Source organism: Phasianus colchicus, chromosome 6 (genome assembly GCF_987193195.1).
Source record: "Phasianus colchicus chromosome 6, bPhaCol1.hap1.1, whole genome shotgun sequence".
Taxonomy (NCBI): Eukaryota; Metazoa; Chordata; class Aves; order Galliformes; family Phasianidae; genus Phasianus; species Phasianus colchicus.
In genome coordinates, this window is record NC_143441.1 from 37,692,629 (window position 1) to 37,715,486 (window position 22,858).

At 46.2% G+C, this 22,858-nt stretch overlaps 1 protein-coding gene across 1 annotated transcript; it reads right to left on the reverse strand.

Moving 5' to 3' along the window:
- Positions 1-2,023: 2,023 nt before the first annotated feature.
- LOC149917544 (patched domain-containing protein 3-like) lies at positions 2,024-12,686 on the reverse strand. The gene is made up of 4 exons (XM_090142989.1): positions 11,886-12,686; positions 11,666-11,787; positions 9,712-9,857; positions 2,024-5,292 (listed from the first exon to the last, which is right to left on the reverse strand). Exons 1-4 carry the CDS (start codon positions 12,624-12,626, stop codon positions 3,689-3,691), a joined length of 2,613 nt encoding a protein of 870 aa, XP_089999115.1. The 5' UTR covers positions 12,627-12,686; the 3' UTR covers positions 2,024-3,688.
- Between the last annotated feature and the right edge of the window lie 10,172 nt (positions 12,687-22,858).

The following is a 22,858-nucleotide window of genomic DNA, read 5'->3' on the forward strand; positions in this document are numbered from 1 at the left end:
TTTTGAACATTTCTTGGTATATGTAAAGAGCCAAGTGCAGTTTTTTCAGGTGTAAAGTATATATTTGCCATTCGGCCTGCTCATAGCAGCTGTGCTGCTGAAGACTTGCTTTTCCTCAGGGGATGATGTGCATGCATCATGTATGTGCTTTCAACCAAACGCACATGGAACCATAGAGGGACTTGGATTTAAAGAGGACCTTAAAGATCATCTAGCTCCAACCTCTCTGCCTGGGGCAGGGACACCTCCTACTAGATCAGGTTGCTTAGTACTGTATCCAGCCTGGCCTTGAACATCTCCTGAGAAGGGGCATCCACAGCTTCTCTGGGTGGTCTGTTCCTGTGCTTTGCTCGACCCCTCTCGGGGGAAGAATTTCTTCCTAATAATCAATGTAAATCTCCTTCAGTTTAAAAATGATTCCCTCTTGTCCTGTCACTGCACTCCCTGACAGGGTCCCCCCCCATCTTTCCTTTCAGCCCCCTTTAGGTATTAAAAGGCTGCTGTAAGTTCTCAGGGCTTTCTCTCCCTGGAGAGGGTCTCTTCTCTTTCTGCTGTCCCTGTCAATAGATGCATTACAGAGGAAACAGGATTCTGCTCTACTGGATCATAGAATTCTTACAGTTGGAAGGGACATCTGAAGGCTGTCTAGTCCAACTCCCCTGCAAGGAACAGGGACACCACGGCTACATCAGGTTACCCAGAGCCTGATCCAGCCGTGCCTTGAAAGTCTCTAGGGATGGGGCATCAATCACATCTCTGGGCAACCTGTGCCAGTGCCTCACCACTCTCACTGTAGAAGATTTTTTCCTTATCTAACCTCCTTGAGCTTGAAACCATTTTCCCTTGTTCTAACACCAGAGACCCTGCTAAAGAGTCTGTTCCCTTCTTTCCTGTAGCTCCCCTTTAGATACTGAAAGGCCACTCTCAGGTCACCTCACAACCTTCTCTTCTCCAGGCTGAACGGCCCTAGCTCTCAGTCTGCTCTCATAGGAGAGGTGTTCCATTCTGCGGATCAGTTTTGTAGCCCTTGTCTGGATGTTCTGTGGCACAGCATCTCTCCTGTACTGAGGATTCCACATCTGGACACAGTATTCCAGGTGAGGCCTTACCTCCCTGACCTGCTGGTCACACTTCTTTTGATGCAGCCCAGAATACAGTTGGCTGTCTGGGCTGCAAGGGCACACTGCTGGCTCGCATCCAGCATCCCATACACAAATACTCACAGGTCTTTTTCAGCAGGGCTGTGCTCCATCATTCCATCTCCCAGTTTGTATTGGTAATGAGAGTTGCCGCAATTCAGGTGCAACACCTTGCACTTGGATTTGTTGAACTTCGTAAGGTTCACCCAAACCCACTGCTCAAGCCTGTCCAGGTTCCTCTGGATGGCATCCTGCTTCTCTGGTGTGTGTACCATAACTTCCCAGAACACCTGTTCCATGATCTTCTATGGCACAGAGGTGAAACTGGCATGCCAGTTCCTAGGGTCATCCTTTTACCCTTTCTAAAAATGGGTGTGATGTTTCCTTTTTTCCAGTTACCAGGGACTTTACATGATTGCCACAACCTTTGAAATTGAGAGTGTCTTGGCAACCACATCAGACAATTCCATTTTGATTCTGGGATGCATATCATTGGGACCCATAAACTTGTGGATGTACAGCTTCCTCAGGTGGTCACGAACCTGATCTTTGCTTAAAGTGGGAGGATATTGCTTCCCCAATCCCCTCCTACCAAACCGAACATTTGAGGGCTGTGCAATGAGCAGTTAGCAGAGAAGACCGAGGCAGAAAAATTGTTGAGTACCTCAGCCTTCTTGTCTGTTGTTACCAGTTTGCTTGTGTCACTCACTAGAAGGGGTATGCCCTGCTGGACTTCCCATTTCTGGTTTAAGATACCTGTAGAAGCCTGTCTTGTTCTTTTTGGCATCCCTAGCCAAGTTCAGTTCTAGCTTGGACTTGGCTTTCCTGACCCCATCCCTACACAGCCTAGCAGCTTCCTTACATTCTTCCCACAGTACCTGTTCCCATTTCCACTGCCTGCATTCTCACTGTTCAGTCTGACTTAGTTGGTCCCATTTCAGCCATGCTGATCTCTTGTCTCCTCTCCTGACGTGCTTCAGCTGGGGATGGAAAACTCCTGCACGCTGAAGAAAGCCTCCTTAAAGATCTGCCAGCTCTGCTCTGCACCCTTGTCCACAAGGACAGTTTCCCAGTGCATTTTGTTGACTAACTCCTTGAAGAGCTGGAAGTTAGCTTTCCTAGAGTTTAGCTTCCTAATTGTACTCTTTACCTGTCTCATGTCCTCCAGAGCATGAATTCAACCACAGCATAGTCACTACAGCCAGGCAGCCTCCAATTCTGATGTCACTGATCAGTTCATTTCACTGGTGAGCAGCACGTCCAGTACTGCACCCCCCAATTACTTGATTCAGGAAGTCATCCTCAATGCATTCCAGGAGCCTCCTGGATTGCCTACAGCTTGCTGTGCTACTTTTCCAGCAGATGTCTGGATGTAGTTCTATGGAACTGGCCCCAAATCCAGATGGAACACAGACTTTGCCACACTGGCTGCGGCTTTCACAAGAAATGCTCCGCAGCTGTAGATTTGGACTGTGTGGTTTTATACCTCCTGAACTCCCTTTTTTCCTAAATTACAAATGTTATATGCCACTATTCAGCAGATTTCTGACAGGTAACTCATTAAATTGGTGACAAATAACATACTGCCTCTTAATCCAGGTTTTGTCCATACAAGCTAAAGCCTTTCATTTATTATCAATACTTCAGTGAAAGCTCTTCTGCTCCACTGATGCATCAAAAATTGGATTCTTACAGACAAACACAATGGAATTTATGGCTTTAGCTTTAGAACTGAATGGCTTAAATCTGCGTTGCTTTTTGACTTTGTCCTCAATCAGATCTGATGCTTTCTAGGAAATTCCAGCTCTGTATTACCATGGCATGCCATTTAGCACTATGGTCACTCAGATGGTCCACACAAGATCAGTCTACAGTACATATCCATTTGGAAATTGCAGCCAACAAAAATACACTCGTCTTAAAGCTGCAACTTGTTTAATCTTAGAAAAGATCCATTGAAACAAAAAATGTGAGTCAGTCAGTCTTCCCTATGGGCTTCTTGTGCTGCATTAGGAACCTGAGCAGACTAAGTCTCCCAAACATTTATGAACCACTGCAGTATGAGGCAGTACTCAGCTGTTGATCATCCCACTATAAAACCTCAAGGTTTGAGCCTCTTGGGAAAACTGCCTTCAGGCTCAGTGTTGAGTGATTGCATCAAGGTAAATAGCCAGGAAATGCATGAAACCAATGGTTGCTCTAGCCTCTTCTGTGTATTTCCTGACTGAACCATAAGAGCCCCCAATGCTGGGACGATCTTTAGTGTTTATAATAATTTTAGTTTCAATACATTCAGTAAACAATTCACACACACACCAAAAAAAAAGGTTTAACAACATTGAAGTTGCAAAGTCAAGCACACAAAAAAGGAGGAAACAAATCAATTCTGTGCACTTTCACTTCTGTTAATTAACGCCTGGCTTTTCTTTAATCTTTGCCTCTCTGTTCTATTATTCCATCCTTCACATTATTCATTTCTTACATCCCCTGGGAGTTGCTGCATTTTAATCTCCATATAATATATACAAAACTATAAACATTTAAATTAGTCATGCATGGACTTTGTCATTTCTATATCCAAGGTCTAGCATTTTAGTTTCAGTAACGGGGAGTGATTTGCCAAAGTATCCAAAAAAGGTTAGAAATACTGGAATAAACACAAGTCCATGAAGAGCCCCAAACAATATAACAAGAAACATGATCTTAAAAAACGTTCTGAAGATGTAGGTTTTTGCTGCAGCCAGGACAACCACTCCTAACACAGTAGATACTGCTCCTTGTAACACTGGGTAACCAAGCTGGTGCAGAGCTCCTATTGCCTTTTCATTGGCTGACGACTCTCCACTCGTAACAAAGGCATAGGAAATATGTGCAGAAAAATCTACAGAAAATCCAATGCAAATGACCAGGTTGATCATGGATATGGAGTCGAGGCTGATGTCCCAAAATGTCATGAAACCAGCAACACCAACGATAACAGAAGCTATAGCAAAAGTCACCCACAAGCAACACAGAGGGCTGGGAATAAGCACAAGAGAGACAACGAGCATCGCCCCAGCAGCGATGACAACATTCTGAATGGTGTTCTGCACTATTACCAGGTATTGGTCGTAGTAGATGAATGCTGGATGGTACACCATGAGTGGAACTACGCACTGCTTGGCTCTGTCTCTTAACTGATTTAGCAGATTTTTCTCGTCAACGGCTGAGGTGACATTCACTGTCTGGATGAAGAAACGAGAAGCTGCTATTCCTTCCGCAGTCTTGTTAACATCCCACTCAAAACTGGGAGAGTACTGGAATAGCACAGCTAAGTTATTAATGAAAAGATCCTTACTGTTTATACTTATTAAACCCCTTCCAGCAATTTCTGTGTATACTCTCAGCCATGACAGCGAGAGGTTCCTGTCTACATAGTTAATGTTCTCTAAATCCTGGACGCAAGCCTCAATGTCATTACGAACCGACTCGTCCCAGTAGTTTACGCTGTCAGTAACGACAACCATGACCCTGGGTCCGTATTCCGAGAAGTATTTGTCATCGTCGTCATAGTAGGCAATAACGTAAGAGTCATCACTAGCCAGATTTCGAAGATCTATGCCCTCCTTCATCTGGGTGCATCCATAAATACTGCCACCCAAATATGCTCCGTACAGCACCACCACAAGAAGCTTGGTCCATTTACCTGTCAAGAAAGGGCCATAATACTTTTTGAAGAATATGCTCATGGGATGCTCGCTTTCTGTCCCACTGGTTTCTGGCTCAGGCGGCTCACTAGAACAGCTGCCTAAACAACATGTGTTATACAAGCAGGACTCCTTTCCTACTTTCACTTGCACACAAGTTAACCAGTGTCGGTTTCCTTTCACCCTTTTATGATTTAACACGATAACTGCCCCAAAGAAGGTAATAACATAGACATAGCAGAAGACAAAGGCCGTGCCGGTATAGAGGCAGAATGACCTCACAGAAGGAAAAGACGTCCAGGTGCCAATGAAGAAGGCCAAGACATCTGTGAGAGTGGTGATTGTCACAGACAGCGCTGCTTCTCTGTAAGTCTCGGCCAGCCGAGATTTGGTGTCTGATTTGTCTGCCTTGCTTGAGCTTTGTTCCCAGGAAGAGATCATGATAAACATGTCATCCACACCAACTCCTGCAAGAGAAAAAAAAGTTAACTCTGCATGGCACAAGGCGGCTTCCACCGACACCCAGCAAAAGTATCACATAAGCAGCACTTAAGCTACACAGAATTTTCAAAAAGCAAGCGAGGCTACTTGCTTCAGTGCTGATGTGAGTTGAAGATACAAGAAAACACGTCCTTTGGAGGCACTTGGCTCTACTACCTTTCAAAAACTCATAGTGACCTGTCGCATCATTGATCCTTCACCCAGCTCTGCTGGAGGACTGAGCACACCTCACCCATCTCTGACAAGTGTTTTGTGTCTGCTGTTCAAGTACCCACCGATACAGATGACAGAGGTACAGATACACTGCTTATTGTGATACTTCTCTATTCTCATCTTTAGAAGCACTCCTGCTATCCCTGGAATCTGCAGCAAATTAGGCCTATTATTTCTTGCTCAGTCTTCTGCAGACAGGGAGAAGTCATTGAAGTTCGCCAGTTGCTCACATTCCCTCTTCACTCTTTCCAGTTTTTCCTAAAAGAATTTACTTGTGATCTCTGTAAACAACTTAATTGAAATTTGTATTATTTGTTGAGCTTTACTTTCATCATGATTCTTAAATTGCTTTCTTATATTAATTAGTCTTCACATTTTCACAGATATGCCATCATATACTACTCATCAGAATCCTGGAAGACCATGACAGGAAAACTCTGGGTCCTGGATAAGAGTTTTCACCAAGACACAAGAGGAAGTAAGCAGAAGCTAGATGTGAAAGTTACAGATGTATAGAGATGTAATAGATGATACTGCTAAGCAGAACAGATGAAATCACAATATGCTGTATCCACAACTGATTGGCTGTAAGAAGGCAACTATGAATTATTTGTAAAACTAAGTACTTATCTTGATCACAGCAGTGACAAGACTTAGTGTTAGTCAACATTTGAATCAACACAACAACAACAACAAAGATCTTATGTTCCCAGTGGTAGCTGGGAAGGGTTACATGCATTTCAAGAGGTATAATCAATTCACAGGAAGTTTGGTGAACTGAAGAAATACTAATATAATGGCTTTCAGAATTACAGCAGATCAGTGAAAGAAAAAGCAACAAATACAAACAACTGCACATAGAAAATATGGAGAATAACTGGCTATGTAGTTGAAACAGATCTGGGTTAAGGGAAAGACAGGAAATACAGCGCAATCAGCCGAAGAAGGCAAGAACACAGAAAGAAAGAATAATATATGGATGAGTCCTGATCTGTGAATACAGATACTACAGTGGCAAGTGGCTGAAAGCACCCTGATCTTCCCCAGGCCTTTCACAGCCAGTGCATTTTGCAAAGCAGGCACAGCTGAATGTAACAGCTGGTGAATTTAGATAAACTGAACTTGGAGTTCAGTTATATCTGGATTCAAAAACTGGCTTCAAAAACTACAGCAAGTCAGATCCCTCTGCTATCAGCAAGTTTGTGTCCAGAAAGAGGTGCAGCAGACACATAAGGCTATAATGTAGTCCACTGAGGAAAAAAAAAAAAAAAAAAAAAGAGTAGGAACAACAGGTTCATATTTTCAAAGGGGGAGACCTGCAGACCATCAGGGAGGAAAGTAGAAACAAAAGATCACAAATATGTGAAAAATGAATGCAAAAGAAACAATTATCCACAAATATGCCAATCATGATAACACACTGATGTCACAGGATCACAGAGTTTGGAAGAGACCTCTGCAGATCATCAAGTCCACCCCCCACTAAAGCAGGTTCCCTAAGTAGGTTATACAGGAAAGTGTCCAGGTGGGTTTTGAGTATCTCCGGAGAGGAAACTTCACAACCTCTCTGGACAACCCGTTCCAGTGCTCTTGTCACCTCCAAAGTAAGTAAGTTTTACCTCATGTTCTTACGGAACTTCCTGTGTTCCAGTTTGTGCCCATTGCTCCTTGCTCTGGGGACCACCAAAAACGGCCTGGCCCATCCGCTTGACTCCCACCCCTTAAATATTTATAAGCTTTAGATAGATCCCCACTCAGTCTCCTCCAGGCCCCTCATCTTCTTTTGTGGCCCTCTGCTGGACTCTCTCCAGCAGCTCCCTGACTTTCTTGAACTGGGGAGCCCAGAACTGGACATAGTACTCCAGATATGGCCTCACCAGGGCAGACTAGAGGGGAGGATCACCTCCCTCTACCTGCTGGCCATGCTCTTTTTAATGCACCCCAGCACATCATTGGCCTTCTTGGCCACAAGGGCACACTGCTGCTCATGGCCAACCTGTTCCCCAAAAGGACACCCAGGTCCTTCTTTACAGAGCTCCTCTTCAGCAGTTCATCACCTAAACTACTGATGCATGCAGTTATTCCTCCCCAGCTGTAGGACTCTACATTTGCTCTTGTTGAACCACATCAGATTCCTCTCTTTCCAACTCCCCAGCATGTCAAGGTCTTGCTGGATGGCAGCACAGCCTTCTGGTGTGTCAGCCACTCCTCCCAGCTTTGTACCAACAGCAAACTTGCTGAGGGTGGACCTTATGCCTTCATGCAGGTCACTGATGAGGATGCTGAACAAGACCAAACCCAGCACCAGCCCCTGGGGAACACTGCTAGTTACAGACCTGCAACTGGACTCTCTGCTACCAATCAACCCTCTGAGCTCTGCCAGGCAGCTACTTCTCAACCAACTTGACTGTCCACTTGTCTAGCCCACACTTCCTAGCATTACCTACAAAGATGTTTTGCAAGACAGCGTCAAAAGCCTTACTAAAGTCAACAAGAAAGGACATGTACTGTAAAAGACCACTAAGATTATTAAGAGCTAATTATATTCTAAAACACATGCTTACAAGCATGGAAATGAAATGACACTCAGCAGCTATCTCCTCCCAGATTTAGAATCTTCTAGCCCCCACAATATGCATGACCAGCAAAGACAAATTACAGTAACCAATTAAAACTGAAAGGAGAGATAGTTTTGTAAACAGCCATGTATAACAAAAAGTGCTTCTACTCAGTGCTTGCTCTGTGAAGGACCACGAAATACCTAATTGTGTGCAGAATTAAAACAGAAAACTCCGCATGGATTCTGACCGTGTGCTTACTGATATGTGCACCATGCATGAATTCCACTAGGGATAACAATATAATGTCTTTGAAATTAATCTATCTGTATACTTTAATCAGCCCGTATCAGCATGATAATAGTCCTCTAATAAAGGACTGTTAAAAAAAATTCATTATCTCTGATGTATATGAAAGAATAAGGAATGATTAATTTAATGCTATCATGGAAACCTCAAGAGTTCTTGGGATAACTATCACAAACAGCTTTTTGTTTAATTATCAAGCAGGTTTGAAAGCAATTCTTCTAAAATAAAGATCATTGATTTGCCTTAATCCAAAAACCAAATTCACCACAATATTTATAAAGATCTGAAGAGACTGCTTTCAGACATTTTTCAGCTTCATGAGAGGTTCTTTGCTAAATTTGGAGCTTTTGCATCCAGGGAACAAACATGCAAATACCAAACACATTTGAATCATGGAGGAAACAAAGAAAAGTTCTGTCTCCTACTTACATTAAACACCCAACACAACCTTGCACAGGTGTCCAAACTTTTGGCTTCCCTGGGCAACACTGAGTAAAGAGGAATTATCTTGGGCCACATGTAATATAACATAGTTAATGTGTATATATATATATATATATATATATATATATATATACACACACACACACACACACACACACAAAAGTTCTGTTACTTACATAAGATATTTACTAAAAAAAAAAAAAAAAAAAAGAGGGCAACAAAAACATAAAAAATAAAACATAAAATTAGTGGGTTGGACACATAAGACCTGCAGCCTCTAACAGCCCAGGAGGTCTATGAGCTTTCATCAGCAAGGGATTAAGATCAAGAAAACCTCACATGAATGTATCACATAGGAGACTAGCTAAGGTTTTTAAAAGGCGTAATTTATTTCCAGCAACATTATTTGAAGACATTTTGATAGCTAAGCTCTGGCTGTTAAGTGATCTGTGGAACTGTGACACAGTGATATTCAGTAAGTTCCTTGTGCTCTTGGGGGGTGCTGATTCTAAGAACAAGCATCACGTCAATGTGATACCAAAATGAGGCTGCTTGAAGTCATCATACTGCATAGGAAATTTCAGATCTTATCAAAATAAGATGAACTTTGAAATTGCAGACTGTCCTGAGGTGCTCAGGCCTGATTTTATCTAATCAAAGATCCTAGTAACTTAATCTGCATATTCAGATGATAATACACGTACCGTCTTTAGTCTCTGCTGGTTTGGCGAAGTTGTGCACATATTCCTTACTGCTCACTGCTAAGTATGAACCAACACCCACAAGAGAGTAGCACTGTCAAGTTGTTTTAATTCCAGCTTTTCTCTTCATACCGGAGCCCAACACACTTTTTCTACTTACCAAGAATAAGAAATGGAGCATTTGCTACAGTTGCCACAAACGGTACTCCACAGTACATCATCAATCCAAAGCTGCTTAATACAGCTAAACCGGAGGAAAGCACTCCACAGCATGCAAGCCAGATGTTATTTCTTACACAGCTCAGCCTGAAAACGTTTTAAGGAACAGCTTAGTTACATGTCAAGTATTTCACCAAAGCATTTGGCACGACAACTGAATTCTCTGCAAAGATACGGATCGTATCCCATCCATGAAGAAAACCTGATGAAAGTTGCTATATGCTAAGATTGCTCCCAAGTGTCAGCATTAAGACAAAATGAATTTATATGGCAGGTTCTAGATACATTATTACTGCTGGCCAGTTACAGAGAAATGCACCTGAGAATAGAATATGCACGCTAATCTTTGTACCAATGAGCAAACAGCTACAGTGAAGACATGTGCCTTTGAGAGTTTAGACTTAGCATGTTCAAACAGTCATTATTTTTAGAGGCTCTGTCCAGGTTCTTAGGGTAATGTCAGTATAGTATGAATGCATCTCCTAGGCTGTATGCACTGTGCTGTAGGGAAGCTATACAGCAGGCAGACCTGCTACTGGCCATTTGCCAAGATGCCCGCAAGTACTGGATTGAGGATTTCCCACAGAGCACTCCCAATGGGAGACTTTGCATGTGGTAGCACTGCACCGGGACAGCAGAGCTACCTTTTGCCCCATTAGAAGTATCCTCCAAGCTCTAGAACACTTCCAAACTTTAAGAGAACCTCTTGGTTCCAAGCAAAATAAATCTGGTAAGCTACCATGTCCAATTTAAGTTGCACCCTTTTGGGTAAGCCATGACTTTTATATACATAAAAAGCTGCGTAGGCTGGAACTGCATCCAGCTGAAACCTCCTACCAGACACTAATATGAGATGCACATCACACTGCCTAACTCTTGGGAGGTCAGTGTGGTACAGAGTAATTCAATGGGTGTACTTGGTGGATGCGACTTGGTGGAACCACCCTTACTCTGGCTGTTCTCCCAAATGATGATACCTGAGACAGCTGATACCCAAAACTGCATGTCCTAGTTAGCATGGTGCATCACAGAAGATCTCGTTTCAGAAGCCCACCCTCAGGGCAGAACTTTATTCCTTAAGCACAGCACATGAACCCTTCCCTATAGCTGATAAACGTAGGACAGCTCACCTTCCACCTGAACAAAGAGAGGGCAGCCTAAGTTCTCCATGAAGGCAGGCAAGGCTCAGGATTCTCTGAGTAAGCAGAATGCTTAGAGACTTACACAGAGTTGCAGCAATTTGTGATGTTACCGTTGATTCAACTGTTCCACAAATGAGGTGACAGAAGAACAGTACAATCAGACCTGAAAACAAAATACTTCCTCCACACTTTCTGGCTTCCTTCCCTTTTTGGACTTGTCTTTACAAAGTGTTAGCAGAGCTCTGTGCTGCGCAGAGCAGCCAGCGGCTCCTGGTCCCCTTCCTGTGTAGGGTCAAGTAGGACCTGGTGGCTGTGACAGTTTGTGCCTGACTGCTAACAGTATGCAGCACCCTGACTGCTAAGAGTATGGTCTGTTGTGGTTGCTGACATAGCTGCAACACATGCAAACATACCATTAACAAAAAAATGATTCTTATAAGATGGGGACCACATAAGTGATGGCTTCACAGGATGGACTGCTGGGTATGAACATTCAGGCTGCACATGACTGAACAGAAGCCCTGTTCAGGGTTTCACCTGGTGCTCTGCATGAACCCCACTTAAGCAAAAGGAAGCACGCTCACATTGGAGTGAAAGTGAAAAAATACGTTTTGCTTATGGCTACATTTCACGAGGGCGGCGTCTTCAGAGCCACTTCGCTCAGCAGCAGCCGAAGGAGCCCAAACCCCGCCGGACCCGGAGCGGAAGCGCGGAGGCGGCTGCTCGCAGCCCCGGGGCTTGCAGGTACTTTACCTCAGGCAAGAGACGACCGAAAAGGTGATCGTCAGGAAGTACGTGATGGAAAAGAGCGGGATCACGCTCTTGGTGTTTCCCTCAAACTCCTCTTGTCTGGACAACGAGGTGAAGTACGTCACCTGGAGCGAAAACAGCGCGAGGTCAGAGGACGCGTTTCCGCCCCGCACGCCGCTCGGCCCCGCTCCGCCGCAGCCGCAGCCCCCCGCCCCGGCGCTACCTCGACGGCCGTGAGGTTCAGCTCCCGCAGCTTCGCCGGGAAGTCGCGCAGGAACGCCTCCAGCCACGCCCGGCTCTCGCCCGCCGCGCCGCCGTCCTCCCGCAGGTAATACAGCAGCTTCACGGCCCGCGCCCGCTCCACGCGCCCGCGGCCGTCCGTCCGCACGCCGCCCAGCGCGGTGCCCAGGAAGGCGCCGCCGCCGCCGCCGCCGCCGCCGGGGAAGGGCAGCTCGGGCAGGGCGCTGCCGTTGGCCAGCAGCGGCAGCAGCGGGTTGGCGCCGGCGCAGGCGTCGCCGCTGCGGGCGCAGAGCCGCTCGTAGCCGAGGTCGCGCACCGCGCCGTCCAGCAGCGGCACTTCGTCCCGCGCCGGCCGGTCGAGCACCGAGGCGCCCCCCGCCGCCACGGCGATGAGCGCCGCGAAGGCGCCCTCGGTGGGCAGCCGCTCGGCGGAGAAGCGCTCCGAGTCGTTGGTGGGGAAGTACCGCCGCACGAAGTCGCGCTCGGCCTTGGCGGGCCCGCCCGTCGGCGTGAACTGGCCCTCGATGTCGTTCGTCTGCAGGTCCGGCAGGAAGACGAAGCCGGCGCCCAGCCCGGCCGACAGCAGCGGCGGCAGCAGCACGAAGGGCCAGGGGCAGGCGGCCACGACGCGCCCCAGCGCTTCGAAGAGCCGCGTCAGGGGCCGCTCCACGCAGTTGGTGTTGCTGCAGGAGCAGCGCTCCCGGGGGGACCGCGGCTGCCCCATGGCCGAGGCGTCGGTACGGGCCGGCGGCCGCCGCTTACTCTCAGCTTTCGCTTCGCAGGAGGAACGCCGCCCCCCCGGGTAACCGAAACACTGAGCGCTCCCCAGCCGCGCCGTTATAGGCCGTCCCCGCGCTGACTCACCGCGCCCGCCACCCCCTCAACCGCCGCACGCAGGCGGGGTCACGGCGCTGCCCCTCCGCGCCCGGGATGTTCCACGCGCAGGACGCTGCTCCGCTGCCGTTATGTGCTGATGGTAACGCCTGGAAACGCCCGTGCTCCCTCCAGCGGTTTTACAGCCGTTCCACCTTTCCCCGTTCTGGCCGCTGCCGCGGCTGTCTCTGATGCTGCCAAAAGCCAGAATCGCGAAGTGCTCTATGGAAGGCGAACCAAAGCGCCGTGCTGGGGAGGTTTTTTTTTTTTTTTGCCTGTCTGAGAGCAAATATATAACCCGCTGATGTGCTTTGTACTGTGTCCACTTTGAGTGAACAAGTTTACAAAACAGGAATGAGAACTGAAGAAATGAAGGGCTTGGAAACAGTATTTAGTGACTGGAATGGGCAAGCGACTAAAATCAACAGTGTTACAATACATGGCAGCTTTGTGCAGTAACAATGATAGAAAGCATCCTTCCAAGTCCACAGCGTACCCAGCAGCCTGTTCTTTATTGCTTTCTTAAGTGATGTTGATTCGAGTGCCCTCTGGCTGAAAACAAAATTCACCACAGATCTGACGTTTCTAAGTGTCCTGCCAATTAACTCAGACAGGTGCTGCTTCTTGCCCTTCTTTGAAAAATAGCAGCTCTTTCCTAGCAGAGCATCCGGGGAAAAGTTATTTGATGTCATGGGGGCCCTCGGTAAATTACTGGCAAGGAGTTCTGGTAACAGCTGGAAATGGCAGCCTGTTTTCTGTGGAGATCATTGCAGAGGAAAACTGATGGATGCACAAATCATCATCAGCTATGCCTGCCCCCACAGCAAGACAATAAGAAGAATGTGAGGACGTTCTGGCAGCGGACCTGTTTGTGGACAGTCCATTGGGCTTGTAGCAGACATGAAGAGAAAGTATCCACCTGAATGCTTAAACGGTAAAAAAAAAAAAGGGTTGTCAATTATTTTAGGCTTATTGAGAAAGAAAATAAAAGTTGATGGCTTGTTGTGGCTCTAGGAGTTTGTGTGTTCCCAGGCAAGTGCTAGAGTTTGTTTGTGGCTCCTCTACAGCAGGGTATGAGCTCTGGTAATGGTCTGGAAGCAGGAAATGGGCTGTTAGATGGAGTTGCCCAGTCAGGGTAACCGGCACACTCAGCTCAGGCTGATGCCTGTGGGTTAACTTTCTCAGTCTTGGGTGTTTGACAGAGGCTCCACCAACACCCAGCTCACAGCAGTTTTCAAGCAGAAGGTAATCATCTCCACTCTTCTCTACTAGAATTTGGATTCTCATCCTCATCCCCAGGCTTACTAACATATTTTGTATGAACATCGAATTGTAAGAAATCTGCAGTACTTCACAGGGTAAGGCTAGAAACTGCACAGGAGGATTTCCCACTCCCAGTAGGCCATGGCTTTCCTTTCTTTATGGCTGAAAGCAAAACCTTGCTACCGATGGTTATGTTGCATTGGCAGAAGCTAAGACTACTCAAACTGAAGTGAAATCTGAGCACAGCTCTCCCTTTCAGTAAACAAATGTTTTCTTTGCTGTACTGTTAGGTAAAAATAGAGATGATACAGATACCTTTGGCTGCTAGGGTTTGCAAAGAAAGCAACTACTGCTCCCATTCTTTCTTTTTACAGCTGTGATTAAGAAAGGCATTGGTTCTTCAGTTGGAATTTGTGTTGTATGTTGCCTGTAAACTTTTTGTCAATCTGTTTGCCTTCTCTGTTAAAGTAAGAAAACATTACCAAACATATTATTTGCTTGAATTTGCATACCTGATGAATAGGGGTCAAAAGTACTTCACAGGAACTGCGAGGTAAACGCAGCCATGGTGACAGTGGTTATGCTTGATACAAGATCAACAGAAATCCTACCTTCAGCTGATGATATGAAGATGACTAATGCTAGCTGAATACAGACTAGACTAATGCTAGATGGCTAATACAGAGATGACTGAATTCTAAAGAATAATCCACTTGCAGGATCCCAGATGCACTATAAGCATATGCTCACAGCAATTGCTGGCTGTCAGCTGAACAATGCCTTGCCAGTCCCTGAGCAGCAGCAGCCCCTTAGCCAACCCCCTCTGTGACTGCTCAGCACTACACCACATGGCACAGGATATCACTTTAACCATCTTGGGTTAGCTTGCTGACCCTGTCCTCTCTCAGCTTTTTGTACTCCCCAGGCTCCTTGCTGGCAGGGCAGCACTATTAGCTAAAAAGTCATAGGCTCTGTGTGAGCACAGCTTAAAGTCATCTAAAACTCTGTGCTGGTCAGCTGGAAACCTGATGATCAGATCAGTGTAGCTGTGTTTCACAAGGGGTTGTGGCACATGGGGGGGGGGAGGAGAGGTTCCTAATATTGTGTACATTTAAAATTAGCCTGTAACCAAAATAATCACAGTGAAAAAACAGCAGAAGCTCTCTATTTGATAGCTAACACATTCCAGCCTAAAATCTCAATTAACAGCTCAACGCTGTTTTGGGGTGAGATGAGGTAAAAAACTGTTCTTCTTAATGCCTCTGAAGATCTCTTAACTACTCTCAGCTCAAGAGCACCTATCAGCCTTTTCAGACTGGCAGGCTGTTGCAGGATTGCAGGCAGCAAACAAGCTCTCACAAATACTGTCGACTTTGGACACTTCAAAATTGTTTTAGGCATGTGGTAAGACAACAGTAATTCTTTTTAAATATACCCCTGCTTTACTAAGGGGAGTTTCTATCTGGCTAAAAGGACAGCTTGCTTTTCCAGTCTTGCAGATAACAAAATAACTTTTCTCACTTTGAAGAAACTTCACGTATATTTGCGCACAAGGAATGCACACAGATCCCAAACATACACCAGATGATGATGTGAAGATGACTAATGTTAGCCAATACAGAGATAACTGAATTCAAAAGAATTAAATAATTTACTTGAAAGATCCCAGGTGCACTGTGAGCATACACTCACACTGCGTTCCAGACAAAAAAAGCAGAGAAGATACAACTAGCTAGACAGATAAGTGCTCCCCTGTAGACACACCTCTGGGACTAAGGTGTGGGCAGACTAAAAGAGATACGGAGCTTCTGCCCAACAGAGGAATTCCTAAGATGGATTATGTATTACAGGCTCCTGGCAAAGTAGGCTACATAAGATCTACCTTGTACTTCGGCAGTTGAGCATACACTTCCAGCAACTGGTTATAATTCTTAACAGCACAGTCTCCAGTACAGCAGGTGAACAACAGATAGAAGAAAGACTGATGACTTGCTAGATCACCTGTGAGCTTGCCTGCCTTCTGACGTCCTTCTAAGCATGACCATCCAGGTTTTGGCTGTGATAGAGTTAATTTTCATCCTAGTAGCTGGTATGGTACTGTTTTGTGGTAACACAGCAGAGTTTTAGATGACTTTGAGCTGTACTTACAGAGAGCCTATGACTTTTCAGCTAATCGTGCTGCCCTGCCAGCAAGGAGCCTGGGGAGCACAACAAGCTGAGAGGGGACAGGGCCAGCAATCTGACCCAGGATGGTCAAAGTGATATCCCATGCCACATAGTGTAGTGCTGAGCAGTCACACAGGGAGAGTTGGCTGAGGGGCTGCAGCTGATCAAGGACTAGCAAGGCACTGCTCAGCTGGTGGCTAGCAACTGTATTACAGACCACCAGTTTTGTTTATTATTATTGTTGCTTCTTTTTTTCTTCTTTTCTTTTATTGTTCTTATTCTTTTATTCCTTTTACATTACTCCTTTTCTTTCTTTCTTTCTTTTTTACTAAAATGTCCCTACCTCAACCCATGAGATCTTTAATTTTCAATTTTTTTTTCACTTTCTCACTTCTTCAAAGGAAGGCCATTCCACTAGGAGGGCCAGCTGGAGACCTGATGATCAGCTCAGCGCAGCTGTGTTTCACAAGGGGTTGTGGCACATGGGGGGAGGGGAGGATCCTAAAAGGCAGCCTCAGGGAGCAGAACAGGCAGTCAGGCCTTGGCATGGCTCCTGGCATGGAGGGCTCCATCAGTCTGCTGCTCCCAATGGCCGTTGCCCCCCACACACAAGGAGCTCCAGTCATGGCATCCGCTTGGCAGAAAGCTGTCCTCTGCATCCCCTTTGTCTCTCCAGCAAACAGGAACCAATGCAGCTGCCAAAGCGGATCTCCAAAGGGAACATGCAGCCATGCAGGTCTCGAGGTTTCTGTCAGGGTCTGATGGCAGCAGTGAATGCACCTGTGGGTAGAAGGACTGCCAGTCTGGTGACAGAGCTTTGTGAGGAGCCGAGCCGGCTGAGGGGCATCAGGGAATCGGAGGAGAAAACTGACTGCTGCAATCATACCTTGCTATCCTCGGGATAGACATTCTGCCTCCGCAGAAAGTTCACATCCGTGTGTAGATGAAAAAATGTAGAGATGCAGCTAGAGAAAAGCAAGTGGACTTCATGTGTTTTTGTGTGTTACCACTCCAATAGACAAGGGCACCTACAACAAAAAAGACGTGCCAGCAGAACCTGGACAGACGTGGTGGGAACAATACTGCTCACACACCCTTCTGGCACAAGAGCAAAGGCTGACGATGTCAGTGATTACTCTGTATATAGCAGACATCCTTTTTTTCCAGGAAGTAAGAAATTCTGGTATCAGAGGATGATTGTTCAGAGAATGAAAGGAGGAAGAGTTGTAATAAATTAAACGATGTGTTTTCATCTTGTGTATCTGAGAAACTCTCAGTGTCATTGCTGTGAAATGACCGTTGCACATTTCTGCATTCAAAGAGAAGTTCCAGCGAAGGACAGTTAGGGCATGTTATGCATGGGTAAATATTCACCATACCACATTTCTCTGTGTTTCCTGATACTAAGGAAATGGTGGCAAGCAAGGCAGGCTTACAGCTGCCACGCCAGTGCCCCTCAGATCTGTGCAGCATCTTCCTGCCTCTCAGCAAGATCTCTGGAGATACAGAAATACAATCTTCATCTCTGGATGGTGTCAGAATGCACCTAGCATATACTTACTCACTGTCAGCTTCAGGCCCACACAGAGCAGCCAAAGCTGCTTTCAGAAAGCAACCCAAACAAAAACACAGGGCCCTTCAGGTGCCTGAGTTGCTGCCCGTGCCACAGCACCTGCAGTCAGACCACTTGCCCAGAGGGCAGGAGAGCTGCATTCAACTCCACCCTCGGCCCACTGGCCAGCACTGGCACATTGGCATCTGGCGGGCAGCAAGGAGAAAGAATGCAGCAAATTCAGCGCAGATCTCCCTCAGCCATAGCCCAAGAAGGCCCACAGAGCAGCGCGCACAGCCCTCCTATGAAGGAGATGGCTTGCTTTGGTGGCAGAATGTTTAGAAGCACAAAAACCAAAATCACTCTTTACAGAGAGAACAGATCATTGCTGATAACTGTGGAAAAAGAAAGGAGAAAGCTCCATGTTTCTTTTACAAGCTGAAAATATTATGTGAAATGGCACTTCAGGTTGTCTTGTGGAATGGTATTAAACAAAGGAAGATCTTTGTGAAAGCACTTGACTCCATAAGAGTTAATGCACATAAGAGTCAATGCACATATGAAGCAGGAAGAGAAACGTATGAGCTAATGAATGTCACCAAAATAAAGCAGAGATATACGTACATTTGCCAGAATTACATTTCTGCATGTCCTGGCTTTGGCTACAGCGCTGCAAGTCAGCAGTGCCCCCTGCCATCACAGTTCTTAAGAAACAAGGGATGATTACTTGTGCATAATTCTACAAGCAAGCTAGGAGACAAGAGACCTCTTTTTTTTTTTTTTTTTTTATAAGGATGTTTGTTCACTGAGTGTGCCCACCAGAGTCCAAGGTTGATCAGCTCCATCTCCGACCCCCACCTAAATTCCCTCCGAGTACAACAGCGAGGCAAAGAATGTACCCACAGACACCGGTGGCCAAATCCATCCTGAATCTTGGCAAACTCCTGGTGTCTGGCAGGCAGCAATACTGCACCAACCAAGACTCCATGATTCCCACCTGCAGGCTGTTTGGATCAGCGCACCCTCTAATAGTCCCATATGGAGAGCGTGAAAATGTAATGGAGAGTGGACATAACATAAGCAGTGGGCTACTGTGGCCTGAATTAAGTCACACCACCACTGAGTGCTGCCATGCTGGATGTGCCAGAATTGCGAATATGAATTGGGAGTCCAAGGCAGACAACTGATCTCATCAATGTGTTTTCCTCCATCCCTCTTTGGGATTGGGAAGAAAATTATCTACATTCTTGTAATGGTTGGTTTTGTCACCAAAAAAAAAAAAAAAAAAAAAAAAGGCTTTGCTGAAGCAATCCTGGTTTTAGTAACTAAAGGAGAAGATGGTGCTGTGCCTTAGTTCTCTTCTGCATCCACTGCAATGGCTCACGATGCTGTGCCAAAAACCAGGATATAAAAAAAACCATATAGTGATCCATGAGAGGCGAACCAAAGTGTTATGCTCAGGAGTGGAGCCTGAGGCATGGGTGCTGCTCATAGGCACCATACTGCTTGGCAGATCATTGGAGCTGGCACTGGTGGAAGGCAGCCCCGTGCTTTGGGGCTTGCCTGGCCCCTCAAGAATTCGTTTAGCATAACACAACTGCCTAAATCGAGTGGCTTTCAGCATGTGGGAGGAGCTGAACAAACTAGCTGAGTATTGTAGGATCTGAACAGGAGGATGAATTAGGAGGTAAGGGCACTGGAAGAACTGAGCAGATCTGTGTCATCTGGCAGCAAGAACTTGTTGGCTTACATAGTTCTCTCAGGAAAGCTTCCATGTAGCATGCAGCTGGGATTCCAGGTTGGTTTTATATTTATGGCTGGGTTCTTGATGCTTAAACTAGTAGAAAACCAGATTAATATGATCTTTGGTTACATGAACAAAGAACACACTCAGGAAAGAGACTTTTACAGTATATATGATGGAATTGATTGTACAGATGTTACTGAATTAGATCCAGAGCTAGCTTCTATTTTGAGAAAAAGAGACTACAAAATTAAAATGCTGGGGAGAAGGTGTATTGATGCTAACCAGGAGACCAAAGCACACTGGGAAATTGATTGCTTGGTTATAGGAATTCCTGTGTTTGACAAAGTCTCCACCAACACTCAGCTCACAGGAGTTTCTAAACAGAAAGTAATCTCCACTCTTCTCTGCTAGAATTCAAATTCTAATCCTCGTCCCCAAGCCTAATCACATATTTTATATGAACATCTAGTTGGAAGAAATCTGCAGTACTTCACACGGTAAGGCTAGGAACCAGACAAGAGGATTTCCCACACCCAGTTTGCCATGGTTTTCCTTTCTTTGTGGCTGAAAGCAAAACTTTGCTACCGATGGTTATGTTTTATACACAAGCTGAAGTGGAACTTGAGCACGTGATTTTTCATGTAAAGCTGTGGAACAAGTCAAAAGTATTAAAGAATCACAGAACTGCTTAGACTGAAGGGGATCTCTCAGGATTATTTATCGCAACCACCAATCAAAGATGGGTGAGCCACATCAGACTGCTCAGGGCCTGTCCAGTTTAGAGTATATTCTAGGACAGGGATTGCTCCATGCAAGTCATTTTACCCTTGGTATGTGAGGAGGAGGTGAAGAATACTTAAGGGAACTGACACCACTGAATCTAGAATGTACTAGAGGACATCCTGAAATGCTCTTCATGATTCTGTTGTGATTTATGAATAGACGCAATTTCAGGATACATTTTTCTTCTACCAGAGGTTAAATCTACACATAAATAAATAGAGGCAGCTGGTTCTACACACATTAATGTAATTTGATGTCCATTACTAACAACAGAAAAAATTATATTGCACCACCAGCAAGATACTTCCCTAGTGAGAGAGATAATAGAAGCATGAGCATGTGACCAAATGTGCTGATGTTAATGACTTAAAGTTTATGCAAGCTACACATAATATCATTTATGTCCAATTATGAAACATTCCCTGAGGGGTTTCCCATAAATTTATGGTTGAGGGAAAAAAAAATATTCAGTTTCTGATTGAGGATATTTCATTTCTGAAAGGTAACTGCTGATAGAATTGCTAGGGCAGAGTGTGTGGTCTGTATGTGAGATTAAGTCAAATCTGGCTGCAGGTGTACATCAGTATGGTTCACCAAAAAAAAACCAACAAAACAAAACAAAACAAAAAAAACAACAGAATAACAGAATCGCCAGGGTTGGAAGGGACTTCAAAGATCATGAATCTCCAACCCCCCTGCCACAGGCAGGGCCAACAACCTCCACATTTAATGCTAGACCAGGCTGCCCAGGGCCCCATCCAATCTGGCCTTGAACACCTCCAGGAACGGGGCATCCACAACCTCTCTGGGCAGCCTGTTCCAGCACCTCACCACTCTCTCTGTAAAGAATTTCCCCCTGACGTCCAACCTCAATCTCCCCTCCCTCAACTTAAAACCATTTCCCCTCGTCCTGCAGTTATCTACCCTTTCAAAGAGTTGATTCCCCTCCCCTCTGTAGGCTCCCTTTAGGTATTGAAATGCTGCAATGAGGTCACCCCGCAGCCTTCTTTTCTCCAGGCTGAACAAGCCCAGCTCCCTCAGCCTGTCCTCATAGGGGAGGTGCTCCAGTCCCCCATCATCTTCGTGGCCCTCCTCTGGACCCTCTCCAACAGCTCCCTGTCTTTTTTGTACTGGGGGCTCCACACTTGGACACTGTACTCCAGATGGGGTCTCACAAGAGCAGAGTAGAGGGGAACAATCACCTCCCTGTCCCTGCTGGCCACCCTTCTTCTGTTGGAGCCCAGGATAGCATTTGCCTTCCGAGCCACAAGGGCACACTGCTGGCTCATGTTAAGTTTTTCATCTATCAAGACCCCCAGGTCCTTCTCCACAGGGCTGCTCTCAAGGACCGCTCCTTCCAGTCTGTAGGGATGCCTGAAATTCCTCCGGCCCAAGTGCAAAACTCTGCACTTTGCCGTGTTGAACCTCATCAGGTTCACCCAGGCCCACCTTTCTAGCCTCTCGAGGTCCCTCTGAATGGCATTCCTTCCTTCAACCGTGTCGACCGCGCCACTCAGCTTGGTGTCGTCAGCAAACTTGCTGAGGGTGCACTCGATTCCGTCATCGATGTCATTGATAAAGATGTTAAAGAGCACCGGTCCCAAGACAGATCCCTGGGGGACGCCGCTCGTTACTGGCCTCCACCTGGACATAGAGCCATTGATGACCACCCTCTGTCTGTGGCCTTTCAACCAGTTTCTTATCCATCGAGTGGTCCACCCATCAAATCCACATCCCTCCAATTTGGAGATAAGGATGTGGTGGGGGACCAACTCAAAGACCTTGCTCAAGTCCAGGTAAATGACATCAGTCGTCTTTCCCTTGTCCACCGATGCCATCACTCCATAATAAAAGGCCACCAGAGGAAGCATGACCTTCCTCTGGTGAAGCCGTGCTGGCTGTCACGGATCACACGCCCTTTCCTCATGTGATCAAACATGTCAGCCAAGATGATCTGTTCCATGATCTTCCCAGACACAGAGGTGAAATTTACCGGCCTGTAGTTCCCGGGGTCCTCCTTGCTCCCTTTCTTGTAAATGGGAGTGACGTGACCCTTCCTCCAGTCATCCAGGACCTCACCTGACAGCCACGACTTTTCAAATATGATGGAGAGCGGCTCGGCAACCACCTCAGCCAGCTCCTTCAGAACCCTGGGATGCACGCCATCCAGCCCCATAGACTTGTACACATTCAGTCTCATGAGGCGGTCTTGGACCTGCTCTGTCCTCACAGCGGGGGGGATTTACCACCCCAGTCCCCACTGAGAGGTTTACGGATGCAGGGCTCAGGGACGTGAGAAGTACTGGAGAAACACCCAAAACACATCCTGTTTCTCTGGGCCATTAACATTATAACACAGCCAGGTGACACACAGCCAGATGCAAAACAAGTTGGGAGTGCAACAAGAAAAGGTCCCGTTAGATGTGGATGCTGAAAACTCCGGCTCCCAACCTCCTGCTGAGCAGCCACCAACACCTGGAAGTGAAACCTGACAGCAGGCTTTGCGGATGGTTTCCAGCATTTACAGAGAAAAGGGGGAGAGTGAACAACATTCAGATTGAGTGGAGGAAGG

Bases quoted from the DNA above. Each gene is read 5' to 3' on its own strand.
- LOC149917544 (XM_090142989.1), bottom strand. From the start codon at position 12,626: ATGGGGCAGCCGCGGTCCCCCCGGGAGCGCTGCTCCTGCAGCAACACC. The intron at 11,788-11,885 runs GTAGCGCCGGGG...TTTTCGCTCCAG, and splicing joins TGAACCTCACGGCCGTCGAG to GTGACGTACTTCACCTCGTT. The intron at 9,858-11,665 runs GTAAAGTACCTG...AAACGTTTTCAG, and splicing joins TCGGTCGTCTCTTGCCTGAG to GCTGAGCTGTGTAAGAAATA.